Source organism: Ammodytes marinus (assembly GCF_949987685.1).
Source record: "Ammodytes marinus genome assembly, chromosome: 22".
NCBI lineage: Eukaryota > Metazoa > Chordata > Actinopteri > Uranoscopiformes > Ammodytidae > Ammodytes > Ammodytes marinus.
The window spans coordinates 13,734,657-13,760,375 of NC_137226.1; the positions used below are offsets into that span (position 1 = coordinate 13,734,657).

General features: G+C 43.4%; 2 protein-coding genes across 4 annotated transcripts; both read right to left on the reverse strand.

The window, feature by feature from the left end:
- Positions 1 to 1,374: 1,374 nt before the first annotated feature.
- kdm5a (lysine demethylase 5A) lies at positions 1,375 to 18,808 on the reverse strand. 2 transcript variants are annotated; one of them, XM_080050842.1, is made up of 29 exons: positions 17,531 to 18,808; positions 16,711 to 16,788; positions 16,155 to 16,277; positions 15,816 to 15,986; positions 15,351 to 15,536; positions 15,010 to 15,088; positions 14,792 to 14,883; positions 14,528 to 14,695; positions 13,989 to 14,108; positions 13,715 to 13,873; positions 13,159 to 13,340; positions 12,792 to 12,954; positions 12,560 to 12,679; positions 12,263 to 12,457; positions 11,925 to 12,106; positions 11,657 to 11,781; positions 11,396 to 11,546; positions 11,149 to 11,269; positions 10,828 to 11,004; positions 10,561 to 10,739; positions 10,027 to 10,165; positions 9,728 to 9,907; positions 8,589 to 9,149; positions 8,306 to 8,464; positions 7,688 to 7,816; positions 7,422 to 7,569; positions 6,692 to 6,912; positions 4,401 to 4,880; positions 1,375 to 2,417 (listed from the first exon to the last, which is right to left on the reverse strand). In XM_080050842.1, exons 1-29 carry the CDS (start codon positions 17,675 to 17,677, stop codon positions 2,094 to 2,096), a joined length of 5,259 nt encoding a protein of 1,752 aa, XP_079906968.1. In that variant the 5' UTR covers positions 17,678 to 18,808; the 3' UTR covers positions 1,375 to 2,093. The 2 variants fall into 2 exon arrangements, with proteins under 2 accessions (XP_079906968.1, XP_079906967.1); XM_080050841.1 differs by having other exon boundaries at positions 4,392 to 4,880.
- Positions 18,809 to 19,556: 748 nt separating this feature from the next.
- LOC307268249 (aldo-keto reductase family 1 member D1-like) lies at positions 19,557 to 24,037 on the reverse strand. Of its 2 annotated transcripts, XM_080050803.1 has the most exons (9): positions 22,766 to 24,033; positions 22,464 to 22,631; positions 22,205 to 22,321; positions 21,604 to 21,681; positions 20,704 to 20,826; positions 20,338 to 20,447; positions 20,026 to 20,191; positions 19,826 to 19,908; positions 19,557 to 19,748 (listed from the first exon to the last, which is right to left on the reverse strand). In XM_080050803.1, the coding sequence occupies exons 1-9, from the start codon at positions 22,862 to 22,864 to the stop codon at positions 19,706 to 19,708; spliced, it is 987 nt and encodes a 328-aa protein (XP_079906929.1). In that variant the 5' UTR covers positions 22,865 to 24,033; the 3' UTR covers positions 19,557 to 19,705. The 2 variants fall into 2 exon arrangements, with proteins under 2 accessions (XP_079906929.1, XP_079906930.1); XM_080050804.1 differs by lacking the exon at positions 22,464 to 22,631 and having other exon boundaries at positions 22,766 to 24,037.
- Between the last annotated feature and the right edge of the window lie 1,682 nt (positions 24,038 to 25,719).

Genomic DNA, 25,719 nt, shown 5'->3' on the forward strand with positions numbered 1-25,719 from the left:
TATTTAACATGAGTGGAGTGGGGTGGGTGGGATTTTGTAACGCTAAACTTAGGCCAGCCTCCAATTTCTATCCCTTCGTCTGACCCATGTCTGAGCAAAGTACATCACCTAGCTTCACTCCATTACATAATATCTCCCATTCTACACTTTTAGATCTAAATGATTTTTATTATTATTCTAATCAAAGAGAAGCACCCCTAAAGACCTTGGTTTTTCACAACCCAATTTCTTAGTTGAAATCAATCAGCAATTGAAGTGATGGGGCTTGATGAGTTAAAGAAGAGTTATGTGTAAGGTATTGAGGGGTAGAGGAAACCATAAACAATGTGTGCCTCGTCAGATTAAAATAAATCCATAGAACAATATGACTGATATAGAAGGATTATTATAATAGGTTATTGGGAGCATTAGGGAACCAGGTGCTACTCAGTCCACACAACAAACAGAGGTTGATGAAGAAAGATGAATTAATGGTTCATCTTGATTTCCAACACTCACTGTCAGGGAGGTGACAGAGGTGAGCAGTCACGAAACCAGCTGAGGTCAGCTCACACTGGATTTGAGCTGAAAGTGGACATAACCCCACACCAATAATCCTCCCCTCCGCTTACTGTCTTGCATATGGTTGTGTGTCTGCAAATTCATATACACTGGAATAATGCTATACGTTTAATCCATGCTGTAAATTAAACATACTTAATACAGAATTTAGAATGTTGTAGGGTTGTAAGTCCAATTATGTACAGAACATATGATGGTCTAGTCCCACAATACATTTTCTTTAAGTGCATTCAAATTGTTTTGCCTCTCTAAAGCCAGATCTTTTAGGGATATTTCTCTAAAAAAAAAAGAATGGTTTCTTTACAATAAGAGATAAGGGGACAATAGAAAAAGTGGAAAAAAATCATCACTTGAGAGACTGTTAAAGTCCAGCGTCCGACAGCAAATAACACAATTGTATGAATCTGTTTACAGACTGATGTATGTTATGTAATACAGACATTCCTGGCTTACACAAGATGGGAAAAAAACATGTTAGTCCATACCAGTTCTGCATAACATGCTTTCACATGTCTTCTCTAATTGAGCTTAATAAGTAACATGGGAAACGTAAATCTTAACTTAGTACTTGGAATATAAATAACCGACACGACCTTAAATCGCGGTTTATTTCTCAGGATGATAACTGGGTCAAATTCTGACATAATAACCACATAAGGGGAACAACAGCTAATCTGATATTTTTGATATTGATATTCTCACTTTTGTGATTCATACCCTCTCAGAATTTGCACTTTTCTCTAAAAGGGAAAAAACAGCAACAAAAAACAGACACAAATTTGAATAAAAATCACAATCATCAATATTATTTGACTAGGAATAGTTTATTAAAGGTGAGAAAACAAAGACAGAGAAGAAAAAAAAGCCACAATCCATTTGTTTTAATTGCTTAAAAGTATGTACATTATAAATAATTCCACTACATTACAACCATTTGTGTGTCCTAGTCAGGAGTCCTACATATTGAGATGTTTCTGACCGGAGAGCCAGGCAGAGAGGGGGGGAGAGGATCTGGATGTCCAGTGAAGCACAACTGGGGACCTATCTGTTTATTTGTCTGGTTGCACTGAATACAACAGCTGGATGTGAGTGGGTGTTTGTTTGACTGTAAGTAAGTCTACCATGACTTGTTATTGTTCAGGGTAAGGACCAGGAAGTAGCCGGTGGATGTTTCTAGACCTAGAACTGCAGTCGGAGGATTAAGTCTTGTCCGTGTACGAACGTATATCTGGGACCTCGGAGAGAGATCAGCGCGTCACTGCTGGCGGCGGTAGGACTCTTGTCTTCCATTATGAATGTTCTTCTTCCCCCCCTTTGTGCTCTATAATCCAGGTTGCAGAAAAATCCTCTGCTTTGTCCATTGACCTTTCTCTCCCTTAAGATGCTGTACAGTCTGACCGGGTTGAGGGGGTTGAAACTCTAGCCTGGATACTAGGTTTTTTGTTGTTGTTGCAATTATGCTTATTGTTTGAGGTACAGTATTCAAACTCAGTCCTGGGCATTCTTTCTTTTTTTCATTCTCCTTTTAAGTGCTAACTGCCCTGCTGAGGTTCCTGATGAAGTGAAGTGGCTGGGTTGAGGCGAGTGACGGTGGAGGGGTGAGCCCACGTTGCCACGACCGACGGCAGACTCTGTGTTAGCACCACCACGCTCTGTCCCTCCTCCTCTTCCTCCTCCTCATCCTCCTCCGCAACCACCTCCTCCACAGCCAGGCCGCAGCCGTCCCCTCCGCCCGCCGCCTTCCGGGAGCAGTCCGCGCAGACGTAGTCCTCGTTCTCCGCCATCTCACACGTCACGCCCACGCACACCTGGTGGAACCACCCGTCGCAGCCGCCGTCGCACTGCACCCAGTCCACCTGGATGGGGGAGAAAGAATGGCACAGGGCAGACATGTGAAAAGGAAAAGACAAGCACCAGTAAAACCTGATGACCTGAATGGTTGAATAACATGTGTTGTGGGTGGTTTGGCAAGCACAACAAGAAATGTACGAAAAACGTTTGTCAACGTCATTTGTGTGTCACTTTTAAGCACGTTGAAGATGGAAGTCGGTCATTGATAGAATGATTAGATAAGGACAGTCATTGGTGATTAACTTTGTGCAAACTGCGCAGCTTAATAGCCCTTTCCAAACACTCCATTGCTTCTCTTCATCTGTATTTCCTCTTCTGATTGGAATCCAACTATAAAAAGGAAGATGTATTTGTGTGTCTTTGTCGCTGACTGTTCATCAGATCTATTTTGAAATTAGCAAATGGTTTGCTGATGAACCCAGGTAGAGCAGTGGCAGGTTGTTTTGATCAGGGGTTTTTGTGGAAAACTGCAAAAAAACTGGTAAAGTCGGCAAAACCTGTTTTTTTCGCCAGCAAGACCTGCCATCTATCCGTGCCGCCAAAAAGGACGGGAGTGTGCCATTGCAACAGCTTGAATAGACGCGCATCAAAAACTAAGCGGTGGCAAAGGCAAGAACCAACAGGCACTGCCCTGGACGATTTAATAAAGCAGCAGTTAAAAAATATATTTATCACTGGATGATATAATTAATGGATGCAGAACCAATCTAAAAAAGGACTGACTGTGAAAGGATAAAAAGGTGAAGAAATCTAAATTACACCTCACAACTGTTAATCATCCCACCAACACCTACATACACTCATCACCTCGGCCCAGCCCACAGCCTTGTGGGCCTGCCAGTTCCTCAGCTCTGATTGGATGCCCTGTGGACACAGAGGGGAAGGAGACTGGCCACTGGTTAACTGCAGTGCTGTCTCTGTATAAGGACCACACGGACCTCACCAACGTGTCCTGTTAATACGTTATGTGTAACTCTCTTTAAGGTGTTCCAGTGCTGTTATCAGCTGTTCACATTCAATACACTCCCACCATGTTCATTTGGAGAAGTGTTCGTCATTAACTCAGATAACAAGAAGAACCCGTGTCATTCGCCGGAACACGTGTGGTTGTTTGGGAATTTTGAAGATTTGCCAAATCCCTGCGTAGCCTCTCTCAGTGAGACGAGGACATTCCTAAGGAGGGTCGACAACCGTCTAACTAACAAGCTAGTCTGCCAATAGCACACTCCAAGAACCTCTATATTTAATGAGGAATTGTGTCCGCCTGAACTAGGATGGCCTGCCCTTGGCGGGATTTCATACTATTCACAGCCTATTATCCCAGCAACAGTATGAAAATTAATACCTTTATTTAAATATTTCTTATTATTTAGATTTATGATTTGGTTCCAATTTCTCAAATTAATGATTTTTCCCCCTTTCATATTATTTCAAATCTGTTTTGTGTTCTAAAATGTTGATCTGAAAGAAAAAAAAATAGGACAACTAAAGACATGACCTTGCGCTTTGATTTTTTTTTTTAAATAATTCTGACCAAACCATTGGTTTAGAAAATAATCAGATTAATCAAAAAAGTTGATTATTTATTGCAGCCGTTGTGATTCTGTATAGTTCAATGAACATCTCAATATTAGGTCTTTCTGAGATTAGTATCACATAGATCAAAATTCCATGTACATACTTTAAGATTATTATTTACACGACTATATATTGAAAACATAAAGACCATCAGAGTTTCAAAAAAGTCACATGCGTGCTTTTGACCTCTGTTCATGTCTAAACTGTAGCTGGTTTTTCTTAATCAATCATCTATGATTCACCCTTTTTGTGCCTCTTTCACTGCAACACAAACATCCTTGACAACAAAATTTCTATCTAAAGTTGCGAAACTCCCGACTTACATTTGTGGGGGAAAAGTGACTTCAATATTCAGGACAGAAATAAGAATGTGTGTGTGTGTATATGTATGCCATACGTACTGTCCCCACCTTGTCTTTACAGGGTCTCTGGCAGGTCTTGCTTGCACACACGGCGTTCTCGTCGTTGGAGTCTTCGGCCCCGGACCAGTCGTACTTGGAGGGAATGTCCAGGATCTTCTTCTCTTTCCTCTTCTCCAGCCCGTCTCTGATGGCCTCCGCTTTGGCCGCGGCCTTCTCCTTCCTCTTCCTCTCCTTCTCCTCCTTGGCTAAGCGTTTGGCCAGCTGCTTCATCTCCCGGTTCTTCTCCAGGTTGAGTTTTAGTTTCTTCTTCTTGGGTTTACCCCCCAGACCCAGCTCCAGGCCGACCCGTTTCAGCTCTTTGGACTTGGCCGGCCGCATGTCTCCCATCCCAGAAGCCCCGCCTCCGGCAGCAGCGGCGGCCGCCATCAGCATGTGGTGGTGCTCGGCTCGCTCCAGCTTCCTCTTCCTCTTCTTCTCCGAGTCTTTGAGCTTAAGCTTCAGCGGCTTGTCCATCAGAGAGTCGTCGGGCTGTGGAGAAGACAGGCGAGATGAAATGAGACGGAATGATCTTATGCTAGGCATGTCTTTCCCCTTTATTTTTTTCAAAATAGGATTTAATTATACAGATCAACATGTAAATATTCTGTTTGAAAAATATTTATCGAAAAGAAAACATTTTATATAGATATACAGTGGCTTGAAAAAGTATTCAAACCCCTTGAACTTTTCCACATTTTGTCACGTAACAACCACAAACGTACATTCATTTTATTGGGATTTCATGTGATAGACCAACACAAAGTGGTGCATAATTGTGAAGTGGAATGAAAATGAAACATGGTTTTCAATTTTTTTTATAAATAAAAAACTGAAAAATGTGGCGTGCAAAAGTATTCAGCCCCCCTGAGTCAATGCGTTGTAGAACCACCTCTCGCTGCAACAACAGCTCCAAGTCTATTTGGGTACGTCTCTACCAGCTTTGTACATCTGCAGACTAACATTTTTGCCCATTCTTCTTTGCAAAATAGCTTGAGCTTCAGATTCAGCGTCAGATTGGATGGAAAGTGAACAGCAATTTTCAAGTCTTTCCAGATATTCTCAATTGTATTTAGGTCTGGACTTTGACTGGGCCATTCTAACACATGAGTATGCTTTGATCTAAACCATTCCATTGTAGATATAGCTGTATGTTTAGGGTAGTTGTCCTGCTGTAAGGTGAACTTTCACCCCACTCTCAAGTCAGTTGCAGACTCTAACAGGTTTTCTGCCCCGTATTTGGCTTCACCTTCAATGAGGATAACTACCCTAAACATACAGCCATATCAACAATGGAATGGTTTAGATCAATGCATAGTCATGTGTTAGAATGGCCCAGTCAAAGTCCAGACCTAAATCCAATTGAGAATATCTGGAAACACTTGAAAATTGCTGTTCACAGACATTCTGCATCCAATCTGACGCTCGAGCTATTTTGCAAAGATGAACGGGCAAAAACGTCAGTCTGTAGATGTACAAAGCTGGTAGAAACATACCCCGATAGACTTGGCTTTTTTTTTACCTTTATTTATACAGGTATATCCCATTGAGACCGAAGACTATTTTGCAAGGGAGACCTGTTTTCCTTTCCCACGTTACCATTCACACACACACATTCATACACCGATAGCAGGCTAACTATCGACATTCACACGAGGCAAGGTGGGTGAAGTGTCTTGCCCAAGGACACAACAACTGTGACACAGGTGGCAGGGCGGGGATCAAACCTCCAACCCTTTGATCATCGGCCGACCCGCTCTACCAACTGAGCCACAGTCGCCCCAAATGGCAGCGATAGGTGGTTCCACCACGCATTTACTCAGGGGGGCTGAATACTTTCGGACGCCACATTCACATTCTTTTCAGTTTTTTATTTATAAAAAAAATTGAAAATCATATTTCATTGTCATTCCACTTCACAATTATGCGCCACTTTGTGTTGGTTTATCACATGAAATCCCAATAAAATAAATGTACGTGTGTGGTTGTGACGTGACAAAATGCGGAAAAGTTCAAGGGGTATGAATACTTTTTCAAGCCACTGTATATACATATATGTATATACTGTATATAATAATGATAAAAAAGAATAATTAAAGAAATGAAAAGAGAGAAATGTAGTTAAAACAAATAAATAGAATTCTAAATAATGTATTTTTTTTTAGCAATTATTTCGTTATTTTCACCCCTATTTTGACCTGTATCTATTGAATCAAACCCAGAGCCGATGTTTAGTCCTGATCATACATTCGCCCTGGTGTCCAGCTGCGTGAATCAGGTTGCATAATGGATGACCTCCCTACCTCCATGACCTGCAGGAATCTCTCCTCAGAGGGGGGGTGTGTGGCCTGCAGGATCCTCCAGATGTGCTGGGTCTCATCCAGGGAAACCTCCAGCAGGTCTCCCAGCATCATCAGCTCCTCCAGCTGGGCCTTGGCCTGCAGCGACAGCTCCAGCACCGGGGGCTCCAGGCTGCGAGGAACCAGGGGGGTCTTCCTGGGCTGCTTCCTGGGCGTGGCCATGTCTGAAATGGAAAAGATTTTCTCGTTAGGGTTGCCGTTCTAAGCAGAAACTTTAGACTGACGGGTCAGAATTGCTATATAAACAGCACTTCCTGGAAAGAAAATGTTAAATATTAAACTGGGTTCAAGAAAAAACAACATCTGTGACAGAATGGTTTGGAGAGATCTTCAAAATATTTCCCATGGAAAGACGCAGAGCAAAAGCAGTTTTATTAATATATGGCGGCCGCTGATGCTGAGAACTGACTTACCCAGCGATCTCAGCGACTTAATTCAGAAAGGAAGTGGTGCAATGCAATGAAGTGATCCTTGGCCATTTTTACTCGTTTTATGTTATGAAATATTTGTATTAAGCAATATGACAAGAACAATGTGCACCTCTACAATGTGTATAACAAAAACTAAATAACAGCTGTCCTAATCACTTGTGCACAGAAACAACAGGGGATGATGGTAAGGCAAACTCAAAGCAACTCAAGTCCCAATAGAAAGAAAAGAAGTGTGGGCTCACTTTGCACACAGGACTTGGAGGCGGAGGAGTAGGCGTGTTCGGCGCAGAAGGAGGGCGTGACAGTCGGCCACATGTGACTGACCACCTCCTCAGACTTCACGGGAATCTCATCGTCACAGAACAGGTAGGGCTTCACCTCGCCTGGGTCCTGCATCAAAACACACGCACACACACACACACGCACACACACACACCAATAAGAAAAGATATTCTGCGTGCTTATATGCGGCTTCTCATCACAGCTCACTGCCTGCTGCCACACATACCTTCATGTCGTAACCATAATTCTCCCTGATGTCCTCGTCCGAGTCCGTCTCCTCGTCGTCGTAGTCCACGGACTGGCGAGGTGACGCGGCTCTGCTGAAACCGGACTGCTGGAAAGTCTGGATGTGTCCCTGAACGGAGCACACAAACACATATTCAAAGTCGATAATGTTTTTTTAATATTTTTTTAATGGGGTGTTTTTCCACAAATCATTTGGACATCCAATATGTTTTTCATGGTGTGCGTGTAAGATACTGAATGAAAACGCTTAAAGCTTTGCCTGACGCCTTGAAAAAAGTTGTAATTAAGGAGGAATAATTTAAAAAATCCCTCTGACAAAACATTATGTATTTTTACAATTTGATTTGCTGGATTATGTAGGTGTAGGTGGTTATTCAGGTGTTTTAGAGCCAATTTAATCTTGTGGACTTTTTTATGTTTATACATTAGTGCCCTCTTGTGGTGCGTTCCATATTACATCCAAAGCCCCAGTTGACCGCACACAAATTACAATCTGCACCTCAAAACAGGAGTTATAGTTATAGATGTGTTATAATGTATTAGAACAAGAATAAAAAAAATATGTTAAAATCAATTAGGACATTTAAGTCAAGCGTACCTGCAGGTCAGGGTTGGCAGCAGCTTTCTGAAGCTCAGCATTGATGATCTTCTCGGTCTTCTCCCTCGCCGCCTGCTCCACCATGCGCTGACTCAGTACAGACAGCTTGGCCAGGGCTGAGGACAGCTCCTCCGTGGCTAGAGATTGACGTGCTCGGTCCTGGTGAAGGCCAATGTAAGGATGGGTATTTTAGAAGAGGTCAAATACACACACATATTCAGTGCTCAAAGTAAAGCATTTGATAGTTCTAAACTGAGATGCTAATGCTTTTTCCCTTGCGTACCTGCCAGCTCATTGCCCTCTCTGTCAAACACTGGAGGGCTTCCCCTTCAGGCAGACGCACAGGTAGCTTCTGGAGCGACACCAACAGCGACAGAATGGTCTCTAGCCTCGGCCTCCTCGACCGCTGACACAGAGGACACAGGAATTTGGAGTCTTTGTTGTTGCTCTGCCAGCCCGAGCCCACTTTCTTCTGTGTTCCCGTCTTGGGCAGAGGCACGCAGGCTCCGTGGAACCAGTCCTTGCAAAGCTCGCACTGCAGCATGAAGCCGCTGGCCGTCTTTCGACACAGGCAGAACTTGACCTCCTCGATGCGGTCGGCCATGGCCATTTTGGCTAAGTTGGCGGCGCGGAGCGAGTGGATGGACTCCACCTCTTTGTGCTCTTTGGCTTTAAAGGCGGCCACGACGGTAGAGGGTTCCTGGACGTCTTCCAGACTCTCGTCCAGGTCGCTCAGGGCGTCGGGGTCAAAGCCTCCTCTCTCCTTCTCCATCAGCTCCTTCACGCGCTTCCTCTTGCTCTTGCTGTTGCCGTACACACCGATGTCTGCGCGAGGACTGAGGACCTAAGAGAAGAGATGCACAGGATAGTAACAATACAAAATGGAAAGGTGCACTATGTAACTTTGGCTGTGTCACAGAAGTGAAAATAAAATTGTTAATTTATATTCTCATAATCATCAGGAAAATTGGATCTAAAAAACTGTTTAAAGTTAGTAAACTACATGAAAATGTAGTGTTTCACTGTTTTTGTTTACAGCAGCGGGGCCCACTCTTATTTTTTTTTATTACAAAAATTATAGTCTTAGTTGGTTCCAGGTGCCTCAAAAATTATTTTGATTTATGGTTAGATAATTATTCAATGTGCAGAGTTACATGTAGAGGAAATGTGTTTTGTAAAATAACTGCAGGCTCTGCAAATGTAAACAAATCCCCCTCCCCTGAAACTGCATAGTGCACCTTAAATTGTAGTCTTTCTTCTGCTTACATATTCATTTATATACTTGCTCAGTACGGACATAAATCACTCAACATTGCCGTAACAGAGAAAATGTGATGAACTCAGCACAATAAATGCAGTCTCAACCAGAATGTAAAGATCTCAGATGGAAGCATCAAATCATCTTTTCCCCTGGTGGCCCACCTGGAGCAGTGTGTACGTGGAGTTCTTCTTGAGGAAGGTGCGAGCGGTCCTCTCCCTCCAGGCTCGAGCTGAAGCCACCTGAGACTCCACCTGGGCCAGAGGGTCCAGCCTGACCGGAATGGAGCGCCCCCGGCCCAGCAGGCTCTCCAGCTGCTCCAGGTACGCATAGCTACCTCCGCTCTGTGTGGGGCGGATACACAGAACAAAGAGATAACGATTACGTTTCAATCAAAGATCCCCAAGAGGGCCTGAGATATGGGTTGAAATGGCTTCTAAATAATGTAGTGTATATAAAGTACCTGTATGGCTTCCACCTTAGATGTCCACTCCTTAGCCTTATGTAGTGCCTCTCGGAGGGCCAAAATATTAGGGAGGTACGCTGGGATGTTCCTGGCTTCCAGCACAATGCTTTCCAAGGTCACCATGCTGTGTCGAGGCCTGGGGGCGTAGAGGAGGACAGAGAGGCATTAGACAATCAAAAGTATGACACGACTAATGAGACTTTTTTAGTAGGCTTATAAGTAGCACTAGTTGAGGTTTACATGCATTCCGTCATTAATGAGGTTTCTAAAATGATATTAGGAAGAATATTTAGCACATCTGCTACTTGAGACAGGTGCATAGAAGAAGGAAAAGCTAATCCAAAAAGTTAAGTAAACTCTCGCACACTCTTACTTGCAAAAAAAGTTAATTGGTTGTCTGATGAACGTCTACCAAAGTAATGACTATTTAACAATTTAACTTTTTTAGCAAGTAAGAGGGTGTTTATAAAATGATGAATATCTTCATGGAGGTCTTTGCACATGTGTATACATTTGTATATACAAGCATACCTGGCCTGCAGGCAGGCGCGGGCCTTGTCCTCCCATCTCTCTGAGACAGTGAGGATCTCTTGCAGTTCGGCCATGGCCTTCTCCACGGCGTGGTGTGGAGCCAGGCCCACGCCCCAGTCTATCAACCTCTTCATCATCTCCAGGGTGACGCGGTGAGGCTCGCCCAGGGTCACACGCACCTGGGGGAATGATGAGGACAGTGTATGTTAGAATACTACAATAACCAGAGCACACAAACAGGCTCATGGGTGCTGTGTGAGGGCCCACCTCATCCAGCCAGCGGGCCTGCTGGAGCTCCTGTTTCAGTCGAGGCAGCTCCGGCAGCTCTACGTCCAGGCCGCTGCCCAGGTCTAGCAGCGCCTGGAGCTTGGAGGAATCGGGCATCTCGTCGGACAGCGCCACCTGGGCTCGCTCGTGGAAGTCCTCCACATTCTCAAGCAACTCCTGGAGGCACAGAAGAAGTTTGAGTGTAATTCAATAATAGTGATGGTAAAAGAGGAGGGAATAGAAAGGGGAATTAAGGTGTGGACTGTTGTTCATTGATAATTGTGTGCCCGGATAAGCAGTTTGGAATAGAAGGGGACTCACTTTAACTTGTCGAGCCTGGCTGATGATGCAGGGCAGCCTGTAGAGCTGATCCACGAAGGCCTTGAGCTCATCCACCGTCAGCTTGGTGCGGTGTCGAGTGCTCTCAGAACGCAAACGGCTGCTGTAAATACACATGGAAAAAGTCTTTAAACCCAAGCAGCAAAAACACTACGGATTTATTAAAAAAAAAAAAAAAAAGGGGTACATTTGTGTTGAGTTGGATTCCATTTATCCATTATCAACTGACCTGTGCCTCTGTTTGCGGCTGAGCAGCAGCTGAGCGACAGAGGAGCACGTCTCCGCCTCTTTGACCATCTCTCTCAGGCGGCGGAACAGAGCTTTCTCTGGGTACTTCCTGTCCTCTGCATCCTCCAGCAAAACTTTGAGCTCAATGAGATCTATGACACAGAAATAAAATACACGCAATGGAACAAAGAGAAACAAAAAAAAAACACAATACATTTTTGTGCACTACGTATATATTTTGTTGTAGTATTACCGTAATTACCTTTTTTGTTTTTCTGGTCTGCAGCCAAGGCCTCCGTGACCCTCTTGGACCAGGTGTCGTAAGACTGAGCCCGTGTCTTGACCCCATACAGCATGGACGGAAACTCCTCCAGATCATAGCGATACCTGAAATATATCATGCAGATGTCCACTTCAGAATATGGTGTATGTGTTGATCATAATGTATGTGTTAATGATAATAATAATCGTAATAATAATAATAATAATAATAATAATAATAATAATAATAATAATAATAGATCCCTCACCGAAGACACTTGTTGCCGAGTGGACAGTCACAGAGATCTGCTGCGTGGTGGAGGCAGACCAGCCGGTCGGGGCTGCAGGGACACGTCAGCGCAGACAGGAAACAGGTGGTCTTACACTTGTAACACTGGCGCTCATCGTCAGGTAAAAGCTCAAAAACCTCCTGCTCCGAAGACAGCACCCCCTGTAGATAAAGAGGATGTTGATATTAGAAAAAGGACATCAACTAAGGAGTAGTGGAGGCTGTTACCAGTTTCATGTTAGATGTTCAATCGCTCACACCTACATGCATAAATTAAGCAGAAGAGAAAAGAAAAGAAAAAGCACTTGGAAGACTCACCTTTTCTTGCACAGCCTGTCTGAGCTTTGTCTCCTCCTCCATCATGTCTCCCATTTCCTTGAAGACGGCAGCGGCCAGTTCCACGTCCAGACTCTCTGGATCGGCGGCCATCTTGCACAGCAGCTCCTCGTGGGAGAAAACGCAGTAGCGGTGGAGGCGCCGGTAATGAGACACACACTGACGTCCCATAGGTAACTAAGAGAGGGGCATGTGTGTGAATGATTAGCACCCACACGTGACAAAAACACTTGGTTCAGTTAAATGTTTTAATGGAAGGGGAATTCGCTTTTCCCTCACCCAGTCAGCAGTGCAGAAGTTAACGGCCTCTGCAAAGTTGTAACCCTGGTTGAAACCGCTGTGGTAGGCCCTAGGGAAGGTCACCACAAACTCTCCTGCACATTGATTGGTCCTGTACACCTGATGGTGGAGAAACACACATATACTTGACTAAAAATCAACACGGATGAAATGACTTGTACAGTACCTAATCAGATCCAATATCAACCCCTCAAAACATACTAGAACTTACAGGAACACCGTGCTCCATGAGGACATTGGGATTCATGATGGTGACCAGTTGATGGAGGAGGTCTGGTTGGGAGTCAAACAGCTCTGGAGCCAGCTTCTTCATCACAGCCTCCAGCTGCTCTGCTGCTGAGGCCGGCACTCCGTACCAGGTCTTGGGTTCACCCCTGGAGAGTAGCAGGAGAATAAATGAATATTAAATACACTTAGCTGGTGCTCTCATCCCGAGCGACACACAAGTGGAACAGAATATGGTAAGGGTCAATAAGCATGAATAATACAATCATTTCACTTTTTTTTAACTGTCAGCACTATTGTTTTGCTTTGTCAGATGTGTACTAAAGTCTTGTTTGTCCTTTCTTCATGCTCACCAGTGCAGGAAGTTGATGGAGTAACTCCAGTGGTCTTCGATGTGCCAGCAGAAGGAGGAGAAACACATGCCTACATAGAGCCAGGGCACCTTCATACCAGAGATGTCCACGTTGATGTGCGTGAGCACCGACTGCTCCAGCACCGGCATGTTGTTCAGGTTCCAGCCTGAGTTGGCATACTCCTGTAAACAAAGTGCCTGCTTTTACATCCGGGTCAATGTAATGTTTTTAAGTAATGCAGCACCATTAAGTAAAATGAGAATAAAGCTTTTTGGGGCTATGCTACAAAGAAATATGATGAATGGAAAGACAGAGGTAGGGTTGTTGGGTCTCTACAACATAGGGGAATTCCCATCAAAATCAGAATACTGAGTATAACCATCTGGTAGAACATGTGAGAAAGTGAACTGGAATCATAATTTGGCTCGACATGATATAAACCTATTACAGATTACAAGAAGAAATCATACTCTGAGACAAGATCTTCAATAGAATGTTGTCAAATCAACACTGGAAGAGTTCACTGGAATAGACAGAATGAAAACTATCTTCTCACCTCCTCGTCTCCCAGTAGCCTCCTTCTTCCGTCGCGGACAGGAAAGCCGCTGCCCACGTCCTTGGAGCTGATGTCGGCTCCGTACTCTACGATGACGTCCTCCTCAATGCTGCTGACCAAGCGCCAGAACTCTTTCTCCACCAGCTCTGTGGGGACCATCTGGAGGGCACAGGGCAGACATGAATACTACATCAAAAGCATTTAACCTCTACTACAGTAACTGTTAGGGCAGACAGTGTGGCGTATTCTGGCTCATTGAGTGGATTTGACATACATGAACAGGCATGTTGAAATAGTCCGACTTGAAGTGGTCCGCCATCTCTCCAAAGCTCTGGAGAGTGTACTCCCTCACTGCCTGCTCGAAGCCAAACGCCTCCCTGGGCTTACTGCACTCCTGTGAGGGAAGACGGACAACACATTCAATATTAAAGGAACTGAATATATAAACCGTATGCATGAAGAGGGTAAAATGGAAAAAGTCGGAAATGAATAAGCCCTCTTTTCATTTGTGAGATGAATGTTCATATTTTGTACATGTGTGGATCAGAAATGTATCAATTATGATTATTTAATTTGAATCCTTTCTTGTTCTTTCGTCTTATCATTATTGTTTTTAACATTTTATTTGAAAGTAGTATTAGTGTTACTGTTAGGATTGTTTTTCTTGTTTGTTTTTTTGACTGTGTGCTGTATGTATGTGTTTATGTTGGTGGACTAAAGAAAAAAAAATTGTATTAAAGAAAAAGAAAAGAAAATGAAAAATGTATCAATAGAATGATCTAATTTTCTTTTGAAGAAGTTCAAAAGCCTTACCTCAGCGACACACTTGGGGCAGCGCCAGTCCCCCTTGGGCACGTCCTGCAGAGGCGGGATCAGGCAGAAGGTGTGGTAGCTGTCGTCACAGCCGTCACACAGCAGCAGCCGGTCCTCCTCATCGCCCCGGCCGCACATCAGGCAGAGGTACAGGTCAATCTGAGGGATCAGTACCACGCAATACACAGAGTGGATGGTCAAGCCAAGAGTTTCCCCTCCAGATGTGATAAAGAGATAATGCAACACAAATGAATAGGAACTCACAAAGTTGACCTCCAGCGTCTCCTTACGCGGCCTCATTTTGATGGCGAAGGCCTGGGCTTTGAGGTGACGCTGCTTCTTGTTGAAGCCATCATCTAAAATGGAGAAGAGATAAACGCGTTGGTGTAAGAATAGAAATACTCCCAGTAAACACATTGGATTTGTTGCTCAGTGCCATGTGTAAGAATACACAGTCAGGTCAAGCGAAAAATTATCATTACCAGCTGATAGAATCTCCAAGCCGACCATCTTGGGACTTGTGCCAAAGAGCTTCAGCCCCTTTGGCTCCTTGTTTTCCCTCTAGAGAAACACAGATAGAACAACAGCAGACTGTGAAACGGAGCCATCCTGCTGAAAGGCCAAATGTTAAAAAGAACATTTCTTGATGATAAAATTGCACTGATTTTCTGTTAGTTCACTTTTTATACATGCTTTAAAAGACACAGGTGCATAATCCATTAAACAAAAAGGATAGTTCACAGCTTTTTACATTTTTGAGATCAAGTTGGTCTACTACAACAATACTAAACAATACTTTGCTGTTTTTGGTTTGTTTGTTTACCTCAGACTTAAGGCGCCTGGAGCGTCTCTCAGGCAGAAGCTGGTCTTTGGTTTGTGTCCCATCACAATCCTCGTCTTTCTCCTTCTCCTCCTCTTCATCCTGCTCCTCTTCCTCAGCTGCCTCCTCACCAACTCCCTCATCCACTTCATCCCCATCGTCTCCTTCCTCGTACAGACGCTGGATGCCCTGATCAGAGAGAGGAGAGAAAATAAATTAGGTTTTGGAAACTGTAAAAAAATAATGGAGATATTGGTTTTGTTGCTGTATCAATAGTATGAAGTGAAAGGCAAGTGGGATAGAGAGAGGAACAGCCCAGAAAAAATTCTGACCAGGGAATAAGTAAAGTAACCACTTTCTTTACACATTACTTAAATAATGGTGGTTAAACAGCCAAAATTCATATTGTGCAGCTGTGAGAACTGGTACACGGTCAAACTGTGTTAGCTCATCTATGTTACTACTCACTGTCAGCGAGGCCCCAGACTGGAAGAGTTCATATGGATAGAGGATCCTCTCATAGTGGGCGCGCAGCAGTGTGCCCGTGCCTTTCCCGGGTGGGTAGCCCATCCGGTTGGCCACCTTGGACCACCTCTTCTCCTTACACGCCGTCTCAAAACCGCCCTCTGACGACACCGTCTGAAACACACAGGTTTCTAAAATGAGCTTTTTTTACATTGAAGACCAAATCAACACTTGAGTGCAAAGCAAAGTTGAAAGTAAAAGGAAACTAGCTAAAATAAGTGTTAGGTTATAAAGTAAGACAACAACAGTTCATGTAAAAAAAATCATTTGATTTAGTTTTACCTTGCTGAGCTGATAGAGGTCCAAAACCTTTCTCTCCACGTGGGGGAATCGGATTTTGGATCCCTGCAGCTCCCAGAACTTTGCGATTTGATCCAGAAAGTTGAGCCTAACCCGAGTGAGGGCCTGGACAGACAGGACAGCAGGGAGGACACACTTTAAATACACACTTGACACATCGGGCAAGATTATGTTTGAATGGCTGCACTCCAGCCATAGACTCCAGTATGGGAGCTCTTGCTGCTTCTATCACTTTACATTAAACAACATAAAAAGGAGAAAAAGGGCTGAAAAACACACCCAAAATTAAAAAGTTGAAAGGCAGAAGACATTGCAGGTAGAAAGTAAGTGTGCAAGGCATATGTTATAGGTTGTTCTTTTACGCCACACCTTGCAGCAGTATTCAGGTTGTTTGTTTCTCCAGGATGTGTCAATCAAGAAGTTGTGTTTTTTTTTAAGTTTTTTTTCCCCTTTACATAATGCTCTTCTTAAAGCAACACCAGACATAGATCTTCACTCAGTATGTTGTGATCACGTGAAGCATCTTCTTCAAACTCACCTCTAGTTCGTTCAGCCTTTGCACTCGAGGAGTGAAGCGGAAGTTGCGTACATCGCAGGCAAACGGAGGTTGCCAGTCCTGATGGACAAGAAAATAGAGACATGAACTTGCTCCAAAACAACATCGACAATTAACAAACAAACTTGCAATTCGGAACAAATCTGTGTTTCTCAATGAAAAGGGATCAAGCAGAGCTAAATAAATAGGGTTATGTTGTTACAACTATTCAAAACAAAATACCAATAATCATACAGTTAAATCAGTGCAGTTGATGCTATTTGTATGCAGGGCCAGCTGTCAACTGCCTATTTGGAGTGATTTTATATTGAATATGCAATTTGGTCTATTCTGAAAGGGTATTACTGCTTTGCTGGCCTAACAGACCACACAAAAGTGAAATAACTTAGAACATTTAAACATACTCAAATGGATGCTGTAGGCCTATATTACATAGCCTAAATAGGGCTTTATTTTTGTAGGCCCAATGTCGCGTCTTTGCAGCTAACATGGTACAATCACTGAACTGTAACTCAGCTAGCCCTGAAGAAAACAACAAAAACAAAAGGAACTGTTGAATTTATTTGGCATTTCCCAAACTTTTCGGATCAGCAGCAAAGGGAACCCAATGTGACCTAAGTCCATAATACGTAGGCTACTGTTGAGAGCCAAGAAATTAAGCTTTATTTGACCTCTATCTATTAGAGTAATGGCAACTAATTCACGCGAAGGCCCCGAAAAACCCGCACTACCAACGCAGAAACATGACAGGCAAATCCTCGCGACTTTAATCCGACGTTTATGATGATATATGTGAGTTTACCTCAGGCGGTCGGATCTTGCAGATACCCGTTTTCTCTGCAATGGTTCGGATCTTGTTGATGAATCCCAGAGGGTCCGAGAAATCCTCCCAACTAGGCTCAAAGACCGGGCATTCGGGAGGGGGGACGAACTCAGCAAATGCAGACATGTCGGTGTGGTGCCCGTGCAACAGTCTTTTAAAATAAAATTAGGTTAAAATATTTGTAGATTCACCGCGTTGAGCTCAACCGTCCATGATTAGTTCCAATAATTTTCGTCTATGGGAACTTCCTCCGTGTCCATCATGATCCTTGAAAATCTCCTAAATAACAAATCGCCTCAGTGGCAGGGCATCCCAGACGCGATGGCGACTCATAATCTGGTGTGAAAGTGGATGCCCAAATACAACAACAATGGCTGCAGACGATCAATATGCCTCCATCATCCGTAAACAGCAGGTCCAGGCCGAGCCGGGCCAAGCCAGACCGGGGAGTCTTCGCCACCACTCCCGTACCTGGGACGGAGGGCAGGGTCAGTCCTGATCATTCCGCCATCATCGCTCCTCACAGACGATAACTCCACAAGAAAAATAAATCCACCGTGAAGACTCAGAAGACTTGGTTACAGGGAGGTTCGCAGAATTGGCAATTAACTTTGTAAACACAAAACAAAGACAGTCCGGCTTCACAAATGTTGTCTGCGATATTGTGTAGAGAATGCTAAAATTGCTATCGCTACGTCGGAGTACCTGTGTAGTGCATGATTTCTTCGCGATGATGCATTCCCAACAAAGTTACCCACGGGTTGGCTGAGCTGTGGCTAGCTGATAATGTTCAGTATCCAACGTAATCACGTTGGCTCGTCGGGCTTCCCAAAAATAAACTCGACCCTTTTTACGTCCACATCTTCGAGCACCTGATAGCTAAGTACCAGTCGAGCAGGACCAAAACAAGGAGTAGGCTAATGGTTGCGGGCGCATATTGTTGACTGGTGTCTTCACTACGTGCAACAACCCCCATTCATTGAGGCGTTTTAAGCGACAAGAAACTAGCATGCAGCTAACTCTGTTGGTTAAAAAAAACAGCTAAGCTATCGGTCGCTGCCCGTTGCGCAGCTAACATTGACGTTAACGTTTGCTGACACAGTCTGCTGAGGAGGACAGTCCGTCATGGCTGGAGTTTGTTTTTCGGAAACACATATAATAAGAGCAGTAATAATTTTTGCTTTGTTTTACAGCGTGTCCCGTCCCGTGTAATTAAACGTCGTCGGTACACATTGTATCCGCATTAGCTAACATGCTAGCTACAACTAGCAAGGTTGGGAGCGCTGTTATGGTGCCTTCAGGAACACTAGGGATTTGTTTTACGACTTCCGAGTTCGCCGCTGGTTTGCAGGTTAAATAATATAGGCTAGGTACATTTTTGCCGTCAAATAGCAATTTCGTAGAGCAATCTGCAATAACCTTTAAGATAATGTATGGCTGCTGTTATGTGTTGTATCAGCAAAATTAAGTGGATACTCTGTCATTCTAATGCTAATGTATTTGCATTACCTTGCATAACCCCCCGTGGTTGGACGTTTGAGCAACCTTGTACTGTGTACGAAAAACGTTGACAGTCTTTTGTGCCATACATTTTTTAACAGGCCTTGAATGCAGCCTAATTTGTAGCCTACAAATGTTCCCTGCAACGGCGAAAGTGCGTTCAACTTCAGTTTTACGGTTCAATTTATTATAATATTATAATATATTAATATATATTTAATTTAAAATTGTCGTATACTAATAATGGGAAATTGCACTATTTCTTATGTTTTGTATAGAAGTTTACAATCACACTGCATCACACACGTCCTTCCCTTCGGACGTTTATATCTATAGTATAGTTTTAGATACTATCTATTGCGGCCGAGACCCTGGTCCTTAAATCTATCAATTCGGCTTGTGATGACAAATTTGAATAATGAAAATCAAATCCTGCCCAAAGACATAGAGTGTATGTTGAAAAAAAGAAGACTTCTTACATTCATCAATATTTATTAGTGTTTATATTAGAATATTTTATGTTAAAAACAAAAGTGCTATCAAAATCATTGAATCTTAAAAGGCACACAATGTTGTAAAATGCATCAAAGTACTACTAAGCAGGCCAACTTTATTGATTTAATTTCAGCGAAGGGTCGACATCTTTGGCTTCTTCTAGTAGTCATCATGAAATGGATACTCTGGGTGATCAGACCACCTGTTGATTCCACAAAGAGAAAAAGTCATTATTTATCTATCAACCTCACATAACTCATATGTTATGCAGTTACTCACATGAGAAGCTCCACGAAACGAATATTCTTGTTCAGTCCCTCAATTGCCGTCATCTCGCCGCCCGAGAGAGAGAAGTCGAATATCTGCAGTTTTCGAAAAACATTAAATCCTAGCACATTTCATTCTATATTTCCTGTTTCTTTTGTAGGCTTTATCCCACACTCCAAACTGCTGCCTTACCCGATGTCATGTAAACATACCTGAAAGTTCTCCTTTATTCGGACAGTGCTGAAGCTCTTTGGGATGACCACAACTCCTCTCTGCACATTGAACCTCAGGGCCACCTGGGCTGTGGTCTTGTTATACTTTTTTGCAATCGATACCAGTAGCTCGTCTTCCAACAATGGCGGGCACTTTAAGTTGACCCTGTTGAAAAGATTTATTATGATGACACAGCAAATTGCATGTTCACTCAAATGCCGACTGTATAGGTACAAGAGCGTGCAAATGATTTAGTTACAGCCAAGAACACATAAACTGAATGTGACGAGTTACGCCTTTATCTGCCATACCAGGATGCATCTCTTGATGTCCCCAAAGGGCTGTATCCCACAATGACGATATTTTTCTGCCGACAGTACTCAAGCAACTTTGGCTGGGTAAAAAAGGGATGACATTCAACCTGTGTTTTGGGGAAGAAAGACCACAAATGGTGTTTGTTTTTGTCTGAAGATGCTTCCTTGTGGGTCTTGTCCGATGGATTCTTGGAATATTTATAAGAGCAGTTTACTTAACTTTGTGAAATCTATTCTATAAGTTTGTTTAGCAGAATAGTGAAACACTGGCTTTTGGCATTTCCTTGCATTTGTCTTGTCTTGCTATAATCCAAAGTGTAATGTTTTCTTATCAATTTAGCTACATAGCAAAGGTGTCAGTACCTGGTTGGACACGGGTTTGTGTTTCAGCCCGGGTTTGTTGAGAATCAACTCTAGTTGGCGCTTGTTGAAGTTGGATACTCCAAGAGATTTGACGAGCCCTGCATCTTTGCAAGCCTCCAAAGCCTGTCCGAGACATAAAAGGAAAACAAATTAGACTTTGAGCTGTGAACCGAATGAGGGCTTTTATGGGCACTCAACACAGGGTAACAGGTTCCTGGCCTTGAGCACACCATTGATGGCAGGTATTATCTTGCTGTTTCTGCGTTTAACTCTGAGCTGCAGGCAGTAGGAAGTGTGAAACTAATATGGGTGTAAAAGAAAAGGTTTGCAGCCTGTTGAGAAAAGGAGCCGAGACATTTTGATCATTAAAGGCCTACTTCACCGGTTTGAATATGAAGGTGTATTGAATTCTGAGATCCTATGTAGTATAAATGTGCAAAAAAAATTGAAATTGGTTCATCCTAGCCTGAGAAAAGGCAGAAAGAGTGTTTTTTTTAACCCTATATTAATCTTACTGTGACATCACAGTAAGATAAATATAGGGTTAAAAAAAAAACCTTACTTTGTAAATATTACTGTGATTTCTCCTACTGTGACATCACAGTAATATTTACAAAGTAATTTTTTTTTAACCCTATATTTATCTTACTGTGATGTCACAGTAAGATTAATATAGGGTTAAAAAAAAAACTCTTTCTGCCTTTTCTCAGGCTAGGATGAACCAATTTAAAAAAAATTTGCACATTTATACTACATAGGATCTCAGAATTCAATACACCTTCATATTCAAACCGGTGAAGTAGGCCTTTAATATTAACTTAAAGCCAACATCCATAAATGAGTTTTCAATTCAGTAAAATGTTTATATCCTTGACCTTGACATTATACTGCAGGTCTCACCTCCCATGTAGCACAGAGATCCGTCTCCTGATAAATGTACTTCCCATTCTCATCTTTGGGGTAAAATGTATCTCCTGCCTTCAGGAAAATAAGAGTTATATACAGTGAGGTAAAAATATAAATTATTAAGCAAATAATTTACACCTTTGCTTATTCAATGTCAAATCGAATAAAGAAAAGCAATGTTTCGAACACACTGCACTCCGCGGCGCGGCGGTTGGCCGCGCGAATCGCAGGTTCCGTGCCGTGATGGATATGCTGGCGCTGGTGCTAACCGGTGCTGAGAGCACCAGTCTGCTGTGCTGATGGTGCTTTACCCAAGCTAACCGGTGCTAACTTGGTTCATAAAGCAAAACTGATACACAGCAGGCAACAGACACAGAGGCTATTCACAGAACGTATGGGAGCAAACTGTGACTATTATGTTTTCATCCATCTTAATTTCCTCTGTCAGTCGTCCCAAAGCGAGTGACGTCGGGAGGAGCTCAACGCCGCGCGGAACCTGCGGCGCGGCGGAGGCGCGCGAAATACATTGACTTTCTATGTAAACTCGCCGCGCGGCGGTGTGCAGTGTGTTCGCACTTTAACAATTTCAACATACCTGGAAAGCTGTGGGCATCTCCACAATATAGAGGTCGACATAATCCAGCTGCAAAGCCTTCAAAGTTCTCTCCAAAGCCGGTCGCACCAGGTCAGGGGAATGGAATGTGTTCCACAACTGTATAAAATCAGTGCAGACGGGAAAATAATAAAGTATTGTTGCAAACGGGTTGTTGTCACTGTGCAGCCATGATGTTTGACACGGGGGAGTTCACCGGTCAACTGGGAAGGACAACCTTTTCAGTGCAAACTTTGCTAACCTTTCCACAGTAGAAGATGTCCTCTCTCTTCACACTTCCATCTGCAATTTTCTCCCTGATAGCTTGTCCCACCTCATGTTCATTGAAATAGACCAAAGCCCCGTCAAAGTGTCTGTACCCTGTTTCAATAGCCAATTTGACTGATTCATATCCAGTTCCCTTTGGAGTCTATAAACAACACACGAGGAAAAATGTGAATAAAATATCCAAAGAAACACTGTTTGTTTGTGTACCTTTAAAATGTTTATGCAAATATTAGTTGATGTCTTCTAAACAATGTGGATTGGTAGCCTATGTCTTACCGTGCGTGGATCCCCATAAGTACCCAGTCCTATCAAAGGTATGTAGTTTCCATCACTCAGAGGAATTGAATGTGTCTCAGCTGTTAGGTCCATGCTCATCAAAGGGTGAGTCGTCAAAGCCAATATGTTTTTATGTTAAAAAAGTAGTCCTTTGCCCTTTTAATTCATGTTGACAAGGACTGAACTTTAACCAGAGCAAAGATAGACTCCACCTCTCATGTAGCCTAGGAAAAGCAGCCCGCCCCACAAATAAAGGTGGCGGTGTTAAAATAACGGTAGGCATACCAAACAATTTCACAACATTATTTAATACCAAGCGTTTTCACTCTTGAGCTCCGCCCACGCACCCATTGACGCTGGAGTATCAAATTTAAATCCACCCTCCACAATAATATTTTGCCTCAAACATGCAATAAGGTCCGGCTGCGGCCAGCCACACACGCTCTCTCCGCCCACCTAAAACCTGCGCTGTCCGCCCCCTCAAACAATTAAAGGCTACTCTATGCTCCAATCCCGTGCGTAAATGGAGACGTACGTTTACAACGTTATATCCGTCACTGCCCTCATACTTCCATGCGTCCTTTATGTTGGAATGGACATTTAACAAATCAACCATTAGTGGGCAGCATCGCCGCTCAGAGTAAAAAGTTACTCAAATAGGAAGAAGAAGAGTCAAACAGTGAATTAACTGGAATACATATTTTATAATAGGTCCATGGAAGAAACAGCTTTAGCGATATACTACCGTAGCAATGGAAGAGGCTAAACTGGAGGCTGTATTATAGACAGCGGGGTCTGTCTGAGGACATCAATCACGACATGTCAAACAAACAAGTCTCGCACGGACCTCCGGTACTTCTCTATTGCTGCCGTCAGCCTGCAGTCTAGCTGACATTCTTCCCCGTGCGATCCCCGCTCATGCTGCTCTGTTGTAGTTGTCTGTCCCTGTGCCCCGGCCGTGTAACTTCATAGATATATAAATGTGTATATAATTTCGTACCAACTCACACAAACCTCTCCTCATCCTCAATGTCTTTCGTTTGTGTTTGTAAACAAATGTACAGTAAGTGAAAGTGAACTGTTGGCTGTGCGCCCCCCGTGATCTTCTGTAGTAATGCTCCGTTCTGTCCGTTTGGTACGCATCCGCAAGCTTGCAGGATACGTGCAGAAATACGCACGTAATGTACGCAGAGTACGGACAGAAGGCTCCGTCTGTATCCGTATGCGTATCTAATGTAGACCATAAATGAGCCTTAAGTGGTTCAGCTTGTAGGTTTGATATAGCCTGGTGCTACCAGACCATCGTACTTCATTTCATGAAGGGAAAATAAAATTTGGCCGGAAGTGGGCGGGCGGAGCCAGGCTAGGTTTGATATGGATAACTTCCGAAATAAATAAAGGGTATACAACTTTCTATAGACAACATTCTGGAGAGCGCATGTGGCTACAGGCCGCAGCCGGACCATTCTCGTTATTTGTAGGAATCAAATCGAGGCTTGTAGTGTGCCTTCCACCTGTCTGCCCCGGTTGTGTGTGTGTTTGTGTGTGTGTGTGTGTGTGTGTGTGTGTGCGTGTGTGTGTGTGTGTGTGTGTGCGTGTGTGTGAGCTTGAGGCTGATGTGAGAGTCAGAACACGGTGTTCTCTCCGGGTTCTGACGGGGTTCTCTGACCGCTCACAGCTGGGAGGTTCCCCCCAGCAGCGGCTCATCCTTCCGACCAATAGGAAGGAGAGACACAGCGCCGGTCCCTGTGTAATGCAGTGGATCACTCGCGAGGAGAAAACGGAAACATAACTACTAAGAAGAATTTAAAAATTATTTTATTTCGACATTTCTTTTTAACATAGTCCTAGGCCTACTTGATTTGTGACATTTTCGTTTCATAGCCTAAGGATTACTTTAAATAGGCTAGATGCCAATGATTGGCATAAAGAGAAAACAAATTGTTTCAATTGGAGTAAATACAATTAGCCTAGCTCTTCGTCACTAAGAAGAAAGCAGTGGAATTAATTTATGTATTGTAATAATTTAATAGGCCTGGCCCCAAGGCAACGTTATAGCCACCTATCTATCAAACCATTGAAGGAACATTAAATGGTTCAGACTGGTTAATTACAACTTGGTTTGTCATGTGTAGGCTACATCAATATTAGGCCTTTTACATTTTGTTTGTATTTATTGCTAAACATAAAATGTTAAATTAGACTACATACACAGTAGCCTAGTCTAAACTTTGGACATGTGTCATCCCAATACATTTGTTCCAGAAAAATATCTATAAGTGGCTGTGGAACACACAAGAAAAAAAAATCGAGGGCATGCTCTTTTGAATGCGACCACATGGTGTCGCCATCCGACAGTTTGTCTCCATCGCCGGTGTGTGGTGAAAAGTCGTCAGAGTGGGACCTCTGCGTTTTTCTCTCATCTCTGTCCTTGCCTACACCCCTACACCCCGTGCTGACGTTCCCCGCGAATTTTTATCCACGCCGCTCCGCCACTTCCACTCGTCTTTCCACACCTACCTGACATGCGGCATTGGCGCGGAGAAGAGAAGGGAGAAAACTCAGCTCAGGAAGTCGGCTGTTGTAGGCCTACATTTGGACACGTTTTTGTGTGCCTTTCCCCCCCTCCCCAAAATCGAATGGATTTGACAACGGCCGGGACAACTTTCTGTCACGACCGCAGAGACAGAAACAGACAATAGATTGTAAAACAGTCTGCTGCTGCAGTTTGCCTGCAAGGTGAAGGTCTACGCGCGGAGTCGATGTGGATTTTTTTTTTTTTTTGGTTGCACGTTCCCAGAGCCGACCAAACCCTGGTAATATAGGTTATATATGGAAACACAGCTGAGTTTATTGTGACTTTTCGGTAGTCCACCGCTAATCTTACGTGTTTAATTACGCAGACAAAAGACTACACTATTCAGTGTTTGCATCAGTAATCAAGAATGTAGGCT